The 11,274-nt window shown below is 27.0% G+C and overlaps 1 protein-coding gene across 1 annotated transcript; it reads left to right on the top strand.

The window, feature by feature from the left end:
• Nucleotides 1–5,749: 5,749 nt before the first annotated feature.
• LOC110606243 (cytochrome P450 714C2) lies at nucleotides 5,750–8,244 on the top strand. Its single transcript, XM_021744995.2, has 5 exons — nucleotides 5,750–6,050; nucleotides 6,138–6,361; nucleotides 6,427–6,674; nucleotides 7,251–7,605; nucleotides 7,696–8,244. Exons 1-5 carry the CDS (start codon nucleotides 5,768–5,770, stop codon nucleotides 8,119–8,121), a joined length of 1,536 nt encoding a protein of 511 aa, XP_021600687.2. The 5' UTR covers nucleotides 5,750–5,767; the 3' UTR covers nucleotides 8,122–8,244.
• The last annotated feature ends 3,030 nt before the right edge of the window (nucleotides 8,245–11,274 follow it).

Raw genomic sequence — 11,274 nt, 5'->3', positions numbered from 1 at the left:
TGCATAAAAAATAATAAAAATAAATCAGAATTGATGACCTCTGAGTTCACCTCACCCCAGTCTAGGGTCAGGCCCATGAAGATAGCCCATTACTTAGAGATCCTCAAGCCACTCACGCCAATTAGGTCCGGTCCGCTCAGCCTCACGACCGGGTTTATCTGGCTTTCTCTACCAGGCCGGCCTCGTCTTCACTACACCTTGGGCCGATCCCATTTGGGCCCTGCTTTGTTCCTATTCTCCGGTCCAGCCCGGAACCCGAAGGAGGATTCATCCATCCGCCTTGCAGACCCGCCTACCCGCGCCCAAAGAGAATCAGAGGCCGTTGCGTATGGGACAGAGATTTGATTCCCTCGTACGTCCGTATCAGCGTAGCAGGGACATGTGGTCTAATGATACTCGTTCTGTTGGCACGTCAGTAGCAGACAAAAGGAAACCTATAAAAAGAAGAATACTCTCTTCTAGGTTTAAATTTTTCTAAGTTTTACAGAACACATTGTAAAAATCCTATTTTCTAAATCTCAGATCATCAAGAATTATTATAATAAATATAAAGACGGCATTAAATAAATTAAATATTTATATATAAATTCATGTATTAGTTATATACATTATTTAAATTTTGATGTAATTATTTAATATAACTAATCTTTTAAAAAAAATATTTATTCAAATGCATTTATCATCAGATTAAATATAAATATTTAATATAACGATTATTAAACTTATTACTAGATTAAATATAAATACTTAATATAATGATTATTAAACTTATTTTTATATAAGACGAGTTTCTATTAAACCCACTTTAATTATTTATATTATATTCATTCTACAGTAATTGTTATTTCGAGAATCTTATTTATTTTAAATTGTTTAATATTAATATGTAAAAAAATATATATTTTAAATAAATTATTATATTGCATAATTTTTGTTATTTTGCTTTTTTATTATTTTTAATAAATATAATTTTATTAAATATTAACAGAAATTTTAAATAATTATTTAAAAAATAACAATTTAATGATATATTGTATTGAAAATAGAACAAAAATAAATAATAATAATAATAATAATAATAATAATAATAATAATAATAGTCAACTTATATTTTAACTATAATGTAAAAAATAAAAATAAAAATAAAAATAATAATTTTGAGGTAAATAAAAAAATTATAAATAAAAATTATAAAATGTATAAAGTAAATTTTTAAAAATTAAGATTATTAATTAGTCTTATTGATTTTGGTGTATAAATTTTACTCGATGAATATTATAGGGCGAAAGTTAAATGACAAATATTATGGATGAATATTGTAGGGTGAAAATTAAATCACAAATATTATGGGATAAAGAAGGTAAAAATAAATTATTATTTAATTTTTATATTATAAAAAAATTTATTAATTGATTATCGATTCTGAAATTGGGTAAAGAAAGTTGTAGACTTGGATAAAAAATCTCGAAAAAATAATAATATTTATTGATTTTCTAGAAAAATTGAAATCTCATATATAGTTAGAGCCAACAAACCTAATAGATAAAGTCTCGATAAATAATGATTAAAAGGTACCGTTCAATACTGTATTAATCGGTAAAATAAAAATTCATGTAATAGAATTACTAAAAAGCTTAGTAACTACTTTTCTTGATCTTTAAACGATATTATAGGTATAGACTTGACTCTTATCGCTTATAAATTCTCTAGTAAAATCGTAAAACCAGTCTAATAAAAAAATAAATTTCCATTATATATTTTTAATATTTTAAAAAATCTATTAATTAATTTTTTTATTAATTTACTCATTAATATTATAAAAAAGTTAAAATATCATTAGAAGAATTAATTAATAAATTTTTTATAAAATTAGGATATTAACTATTGAAAATATAAAAATTATATAATAAAATATTTAACAATTAAAATTAATAACAAAATTAATTAATAAATTTTTTAAAATATTAAAAATATTTTAAAATTAAAAAATTAATTCATAATATAAAAACTAAATAATAATTTTTTATTCATATTCTAATATATTCAGGTGAATATAGGGTTAAACATTCGGTCGATTCGATTTAAAATTAAATTGAAAATCAAAATCTTCGTATTTATGAAAATCAAATTGAATCGATTTTAATCGAAAACTGAATTGAACTGAACCGGTCTAATTCGGTTCGATTCGATTTGATCAGTTTTAATTTTTAATAAATTTTTTATTTTTTATATTTTAAAATTTAATTAAAATATTTTAATTTTAATAGAATTTAATTTCTTTATATTATTATTAATCAGTTTAATTCGATTTTTTTATTTTTTTTATTAAAATCAAATAAAATTAAAATAAATAAAATTTTTAAAATTAAAAATTAAATTAAATTAAAATAAATAAAATATCAAATTAAAATTTTAAATTAATTCAATTCAAAAAATTTCTCCATTTAAATGGAAAAGGACTCGCACTGAACCTCTTTGCAGCAAATATTAATGCCAACTACCTATTATTATTATTATTAATTATTTTTTTCTCTTCCCGAGACAAGAATCATTCAAGATGAAGAGACCTGATTGGCTAAAAAAGATGAAGAGGCCTGCTTCTAACCGCTAACCACTGGATTGTTGTCAACCACAAATTTGGATCCACTCTTCAATTCCTGCCATGCATATGTCAATTTGGAAAACAGTTTAATAGTTCAAGTCAGCCTGCTTTAAATCTAACCAATTTTTAGAACTTTTATTATATTATTCATTTAAAATTTTTATAAAACTAATATGTTTATCTTAAAACCATAAATAAGATTTTTTATCAATGGCCCAATTGATCTCTAATAATTGCGGATCAATTTATTCTCACCTAAGTTTTTGCAATTTCTTAATCTTGTCTCAAATAGCTATGATTGAAAAATATAGCGGTTTTATAGTTGGTTAAACTTATAAAAAAAAATGATATTGTTGATATTTATGGTAATTATTTTAATGTTTAAATTAAAAAATCAGGGTGGGAGTCTGTAATTATTTAAAACTCAAATATAATTGTATAAAAATTATATACTTTTATTTATATAATTATTAATTTTTATACTGTAAGAGTATAAAATTAACTATAGTATTTTTTGATAATTTGGTGATAATATAATTGACTATTTAAAAAAAATCATCGCAGTTTAATTGATCGATGATTTTGTAATTATATATATAATGAAAATCTGTTGGATTGTGTTTGCTGACGATAATTTTATGTGAAAATTCGATCTATTTATAGATGGGTGAATCTTGATGAAGAATCAGATGTTGCGGTATTCATATTTTTTCTTTTTTAATTTTAGTAATCCTATTTTGTGACTATAGTTAACTCATTTTAAATAATTCTTATGTAATGTTAATAAAGTAATTTTAATTTTATATTTTTATCATTTTAACTTATGAAATAAAGTAATACTTAAAAATTTTTACTTTTCCTTAAGGATAAATTTATTTATTTTTAAATAAATTAAATAATATATAATTAATATAATTAAAACAATAAATTTAAATGGCACTTTATAATATTTAACTAAAATTAAAAATATAATTTTTTATATAGTTAATTAATACTAAAAGTAAAATTATAGAAAAGTAGTTAATTGATTAAATTAATATATTAAAAATATTAATTAGTTATATGAAAATATAAAAATATTAATATTCATTTGGGGTTTTTTATCTTTTCAAGTTGAAAATTTTTTTTTTTCAAATCTTGGGTTGAAAAATTTTAGATCAGGGTGAACCGATTATCGCACTGTTGAGCTTATGCATAATGCAGTAAAAAATAATAATTTTAAAAGAAATTACATTAATACACTTTAAAGTGCGATAATGTATTTGTGTAATTTAAAATGTGAATTGAGCATTTTAAATTTTAATTTTATTTAATTAATTATTATATTATATTTTATTAATTTAATTTATTAATATTAATTATTTTAAATTATTTATGATGTAATATTATATTTATTTTATTAATTATAAAAATTATATTAATATTAATTATTTTAAATTATTTATAATATAATATTATATTTGATGACTACTGGTCTTATTCATGATTAGGTCAAATTTTGAAAAGAGAGTTGGTCTAGAGTCTGTAAAACTCCTTAGATCGACGTGCCCAGTATTTAGCCCCTGATCTAGATACGTGGAGAGGTTGGATTACCTGTGAATTCGGATGGGGAGAAATTCAGTCCGGTAATGTATTGCTATAAAAGATAGGAGGTCCAATCATTTCGCAGTTATAATCGTATTTAATTAATTATTATTTTACTTTACTATTTTTATTGTTATAAAAATTCTAAAAAATTATACAACTAACAACCCCTGCTAAAAAACTTCAGACCTTTTACTATTTTAAAATAAAAAAAATCTAAAACTTATTACTATTTTAAGAATTAAATATTTATAAATTAATTATAATAAAAATAATAAAATAAAATAATAGATATAAAAGATATAATGTTATATTATAAATAAATTAAAATAATTAATATTTATAATAATATTAATATAATTTTATAATTATATTTATATAAATTTAATATATAATTAATTAAATTATATAATTAATAAAATAAATATAATATTATATTATATATAATTTAAAATAATTAATATTAATAATAATATTATTTTTATAATTATATTTATATAAATTTAATATATAATTAAATAAATTAAATTAATAAAATATAATATAATAATTAATTAAATAAAAATTAAATTTTAAAATGCAGAATTTTAATTTCAAATTGTGCAAATAAATTACCGTATTTAAATATTACTGTATTTTTAAAATATGGTAATATAATTTTTTTTTAAATTATTTTTTATTACAGTACTTTAAGAATGCTGTAAATTTTACTGCATTTTAAGTTTTATAACTTTAAACTTTACCACATGTTTTAAAATACAATAAAGTCGATTTTTACCTTGATTTGGAAAAAAATTTTTTTTCAACCCAAGATTTAAGGTTGTTTTTTTTTTCAACCTGAATAGGTCAGCCCATTAATTTGAGGACAAGAGCGTAAGGATTTCTTATCTCCGCGTATATTGACTAATCCAATAAGTGTTTTTTGCTTTTTTTTTTCTTTTAAACTTAATTGTGAACCTAGTACAGTTTTGACTTTTATATTATTTTTTTCGTTGGTCAATTACTCTTAAGAGCAAATTCCAATACTTAAAAATTTTGTACACGTACTCATGTCATTAAGAGAAATGTTTTGAACGGTTACGTTTCCAAATAATCATTCTATCTCATAATTTTTATTATTTTAAAATTATTATTTTTTAGACTATAATAATATATAAATTAATTATTATAATTTTATTTTATTTTAAAAATATTTCATAATATTTAATAAAATTTAATTTATTTAAAATAAATATAATTATAAGTTAATAAAAAATTATATTTTTAATATATATAAAAAATAAAATAAATAAAAATTATAATATAAGAAAGCATTAATTATATATTAAATATTTTTTTCACCGATTGAATAGAAAGTATCTGAAAAAAAATGACAGCTCCTAGCATTTATTTTTAAATTTTAATTATAAAAAGTGGATAATAATTTTAGAATAATTAAATAAAAAATAATGGATAAATATAATATTTTATAAAAATTATTAATTATTTTTATTGATTTTTGAATAAATAAATTTTAATATTATGGGGAGACGTAGTATTATATATAACTCCTAGGCTTAATAATATTCTTGCACTTTGGCCATGGAATTTCAATTTCATAAAATGATACTATTTTCATTTTTGATTATAGGGTTTGTTGGAGTGGTAGTGCGTCTTTACAACTGTTTGGTTGTGAAACCAAAGAGGCTTCGTTCCATGTTGAAGAAGCAAGGCATCAATGGACCTCCACCTGCTTTTCTCCTTGGAAATATGAGAGAGATTATGAAGAGTCTCTCCTCCAATGAGAAGACCAATGATCCACCTCTCACCCATAACTGTGCTGCTCGAGTTCTTCCTTTTTCTGAGCGATGGTTGAAGGATTATGGTATATTTATCATACTATTAATAAAAAAACAAAATCAAATACTTTTGATTCTGAAGCATTTCATCAATTTCCTTGTTTAATTTTCAGGTCAAGTGTTAGTACTTTCCCTGGGACATATACAAGTACTGAATTTGCACCAACCTGAGTTGGTGAAAGAGTTTGCAACTTGTGTATCCTGGGACTTGGGGAGACCTTCGATGATTAATGACATTGGTCCTTTGCTTGGTAAGGGGATTCTAACATCAAATGGAGCTTTCTGGTCACATCAGAGGAAGATTATTGCTCCTGGATTGTACATGGAAAAGATCAAGGTAATAGAATCAACCAGCTGATATTGGCAGTAACCAAACATTTTGATATTAAAACCTTTCTGCAGGGAATGGTGAATCAGATAACTGAGTCTGCTATTACATTGGTAAATTCATGGAAGAGTATGGTTGAGAGAGATGGTGGAATTGCAGACATCAAAATTGATGAGGCTGTTAGTCGTTTCTCAGGTGATGTTATTTCAAGAGCCTGCTTTGGAAGCAATTATTCCAAAGGAGAACAGATTTTCCTTAAACTAAGTCATCTCCAAGAGATTTTGTCCAAGAAAGGTCTAGCCCTTGGGATTCCTGGAATGAGGTCAGCTTAATTGATTTCGCATATGATTTATTTCGTAAAAGAAAAAAATTAAATTAACTCTTGTAAAATGATATAAGATTTGTGAAAATTTTTTTTAAGTCTTTATTTGGAATGCATTTATTGCATAAAAAAAATATTGAATTATATTAATAGAATTTAAAAAAATTTCTGGATTTAAAATAAATTTTAAAATAATAAAATTTCAATTAAATTAAATTAATAATAAATTTAAATTGATTTATTTCATTAATTATTCTTATTATTTCTAAACTAAATATTGAAAATATTTTTTAAATACTATTATTAATATTTTCACAATATTTATAAAATTTAGATTTTACATTTCTTACCATTAAAAAGTATAAATTAAGATAGATAATTTTTTAAAAAATAAATGAGAATTGAATTATTTCGTTCTAAATAAAAAAATTAAGAAAAAATCAATCGAATTGAATAATTGTAAAATTTTTAATTGTAAATGGAGGTAAAAGAAAAATCGAATGCAATCAAAGCATTGATAGGAGGAGGAATCGTTATATATATATATTTTAATTTACAGAGATGAACTTTTCTCAGATATCTCCCCACAAAAACCAATAGAGAAGCATGGGCATTAGAGAAAGAAATCCGCAATTTGATACTGAAGGTGGTGAAGGAGAGACAAGAAACTGCAGATGAGAAGGATTTATTGCAGATGATTCTCGAAGGAGCCAAAGATAGCAATCTGAGTAGAGAAGAAACAGAAAGATTCATAGTTGATAATTGTAATAACATATACTTGGCTGGGTGGGAGACCAGTGCAGTTGCAGCTGTATGGTGCCTCATGTTGTTGGCAGCAAATCAAGAATGGCAGGATCGTGTTCGTGCAGAGGTTCTAGAAATTTGTGGAGGCAACATGCCAAATTCTGACATGATTCGCAAGATGAAACTGGTATAACAATTTATCATAGAAATTCTAATGTATGACATTTTAATATTATGTCTAATCATTCTAAATGTGGAATTGTGCTTTGCAATGCAGCTTAATATGGTGATTTATGAAACACTGCGACTTTATTCACCAGTTCCACTTATAGCAAGGGAGGCATTAAAGGACATGAAGTTAGGAAACATTAATATTCCCAAGGGAGTGAACGTTTGGACAACAATATTGCTATTGCATACAGATCCTGAGATATGGGGATCAGATTCTTACAAGTTTAACCCTGAAAGGTTTGCAAATGGAATAGCAGGCGCTTGCAAGTATCCATTTTTGTACATGCCATTTGGTGTCGGACCTCGAGTATGTATTGGACAACACTTGGCCATGGTTGAACTCAAGATATTGATGGCTCTCATTTTGTCCAACTTCTCTCTCACCATCTCTCCCAAATATATCCACTCCCCTACGCTTGCCCTAGGTGTAAAACCAAAATATGGAGTCATTCTCCTGGTAAAGAAAATGTAGACACACCGGATGAGATGGATTTTTCTTTTTTTCTTTTTTATCCACACTGGATTGGCTCACTTAAACTATGTTTAGATATATTTTCTCATAATTTCATCTAATTTATGATTTTTCATAATATTGTATGTATCGTATGGTTTTATAATGTATCGTGTTGTATAATATTTGATAAGATAGTATAGTTTAATAATAATTTCTTATTTAGTTTAATTATATAGTACTATTCTAAATAATAATTAAATTACCTAAATACTCTCATTTATTTTTGTATATAAATCGATTTTTAATTTTTCTTTTTAATAATTTAATACATATTTTATATTTATTTTAATTTATAAAAAATTTTCTATTTTTTTTAAAAGTTAATATTTAATATATTAAATATTATTAAATATTTGATTAATAACATGGCATTCATAAGATGATATATGAATGAAAGTGATTACAAGGTTGCAAAGATTAATGTGATTAGTTAAATTAAATAATTGTTGTAAGGGTAATTTGTAAATTGGTTTTATACATATAAAATATATGAGAGTAAAAGAGGAAATAAATTTTTTATAAAAATACAAAAACACAACTTTTTTGGTTAAAGAATACGTGAATTTTTGTGGTTCTATAACGGTGGAATTATATCACTAAAACTCATATGATGTACAATACGATACAATTTTAAAACTATAATTTTGATTGGAAGTAATTTTTTTAAAAAATTTAATTATTTATTAAGTCATGATTAAAATTGAGATGTCTAATAAGTAAGTTACAAAGAAAGTTACAAATGGAGATATAAGGTCTCTCTATTGGTAACTTGTTAGTAGAATTTTATGCCAAGCAAGTTACAAAGAAACATGAGAGATTTTCTACCTTCCCCTTCGTAGCCTATGTTCACTTTGATATGTAAGTGAAATTATTATATGGGTGTAAAAGGAATGAAAGGTTTGTTATAGAGCAATTAATTTGTATTTTACAGAATAAAGGAAATAACTAATTTATAATATATCAGAACTGTATATTCTTGAGAAAATATAAGAACAGTGTTTATGGTGCTGAGATTAGATATGGATTTATGAATTGGACTGGATCCTTAAATTAGGGGTTCTATTACAATTTTCCTTTTGTGAGTTAGAATTAGAATTGGTCGGTTCGAATTGGTTATTCAGTTCTAATGTATGACATTTGAGAATGAATTTAGATTCAAGGTGTATTTTGTTAAGCTTGTTTTCCATTTTTCTCTCGTTTTCTTTTATTCTTTTTCTCTTTTATCTTTTTGTGATGTGTAACCGTCGTCCTGTACTCATAACCTCTGTCACATTTATGCTGGCGGTACATACATATATACTGTGTCATTTTCTCTTGTCAAGTGGCCATTTAATTCCATCCGGCGCCACCTGGACATAATCCCGAGCATTGCGGGGTCTGCTTTTCTATGGAGGCTAAAGGATATTTGGGACTAGGATCCCACAGGCAGGTTCACGTCCAGTTCGGCTTGCCTGGAAGAACCCTAAACTAGTATGGGGCTTAAAACTGCATATTAAGCCCTCATTGAGCTCAGGCCCAATTTTTCTAGTTTACGCTGCCTCAAGCCCAAGCATCTAGAGCCCAACAGTCATTAAGTGCCCCTTTACCCCCTCATTAATTATTTCATGATTTATGAGAGGGTAAATTTTGAGATCCCAATTACTAACACACTGCTATAGGAGGGTCTATTAAAACGGCTTCTTTCTGCCTTCTGCAATTGCAAATTCTTACTTTCGCTTGTTGCTCTTTCTTTTGCGCTGCTTTTGCTATTTTGCTTTCTCTCTTCCCTGTTATTTCGATTCTCTAATCCGAGTTACATCTTGCTTCTCTCATGGCTTCTAGTAAGATTCTCGAGGTGGTTGGTCTGGTCTCTTCTATTACTCCTTCCTTTTCCCACTTATTCTCTAGCGACCTTGTTGATACCTTAATCTTTAAGATTAGGGCTCCCTTACCTTATGAGTGGATCGTTCTCCCTAATCCACCATCGGTGGGCCTAATAGATGTTTAGCAGAGGCGCAATTTGGTCTTTTTTTTATCAAACAGTACGAGTTCGAGCTAAACTTTCCTTTTACCCCCTTTTACATCGAGGTCTTTCGAAATTTTAGGGTGACTCTTCGAATGTTGTCTCCCAACTCCATCTTATTCATATGTTGTTTTGAGTCCATCTGCCTATATTGGGGTTTTGCCCCTTCCGCCGAGCTGTTTTCCACATTTTTCCATTTAGTTAGGTCTAAACATGGGTTCTATTGCTTTAGCCTCCGAGTTGGATTATCTATATTTGCGGGGTATAAGGACTCAATCAAGGGTTGGGCAAAGAATTTTGCTATCGTTGAGCTGAAAGAGAGCTCAAAGATTAGCTGGGATATTGACCTCTCTTGGAGGGAGGTGCCTTATGGCTGTAATGACTTTTCTAGGTTAACCTTTATAGACCAAATCTGCCTTCTTTGACTGACCTCTCTAAAGAAAAAATATGATGTCGAGAAGTGCATATTTATGTCTAACCTACGGGACTGTCAGCAAGCTGGTATTTTTAATTTTTTTCCCTTTGTGTTCCTCTTTTGCTATTTTGAGCTCTGATTGAATTGGTTTTTCTTTTTCAGCCTCTGACTTGCCAAAGGATAACATCAAGCTCCCTAAGAACTTCACCTTGTCCAGGTAGAGCATGAAGGACACCTTGGCTGCTTTCAAGGCCAACAAGTTCGTCGCCGATGTGGCTAAGGAGGTTTTCTAGGCTACAACTCCAGCATCGTCAACTCGCTTTTCTACTCACACCACCACACCTTCCTTGGCTTTGGTGCTATTGTCAGGGGGTTCCCGTTCTGCGGCCTTCAGAACCTTGGCCCCTCCCAAGGCGTCGGCCTCTTTGAAGGCTCCATCTGCTCCAAAGGAAGTCCCAAAGAGCCCATTGTTATTAGTGAGTCAGCGGAGAGCAGTTTGGAGTAGGGCACTAGGTTTCGCCCCTTGAATGTTTCTCCCATTAGGGCTATGGGTGCCATCGCCATTGAGGGCAGAGTTCTAAGTGTGCTAGAATTTCAGAACCTATAGAGGCAGTTCCTTCCCCTCCTTTTTATGAAGGGAAGAAGATGGTGGAGGACCTATCTTCTGCCTCTGATAACGAGCCATTGAATACTG

Source organism: Manihot esculenta, chromosome 18 (assembly GCF_001659605.2).
Source record: "Manihot esculenta cultivar AM560-2 chromosome 18, M.esculenta_v8, whole genome shotgun sequence".
In the NCBI taxonomy this organism is placed as follows: Eukaryota; Viridiplantae; Streptophyta; class Magnoliopsida; order Malpighiales; family Euphorbiaceae; genus Manihot; species Manihot esculenta.
This window is presented reverse-complemented; position numbering and strand designations above follow the sequence as displayed.

Excerpts from the sequence above, each read along its gene's own strand:
- LOC110606243 (XM_021744995.2), top strand. The coding sequence starts at position 5,768 with ATGGAATTTCAATTTCATAAAATGATACTATTTTCATTTTTGATTATA. Across the intron at positions 6,362-6,426 it reads TGTACATGGAAAAGATCAAG|GGAATGGTGAATCAGATAAC; the intron begins GTAATAGAATCA and ends ACCTTTCTGCAG. Across the intron at positions 7,606-7,695 it reads TGATTCGCAAGATGAAACTG|CTTAATATGGTGATTTATGA; the intron begins GTATAACAATTT and ends TTTGCAATGCAG.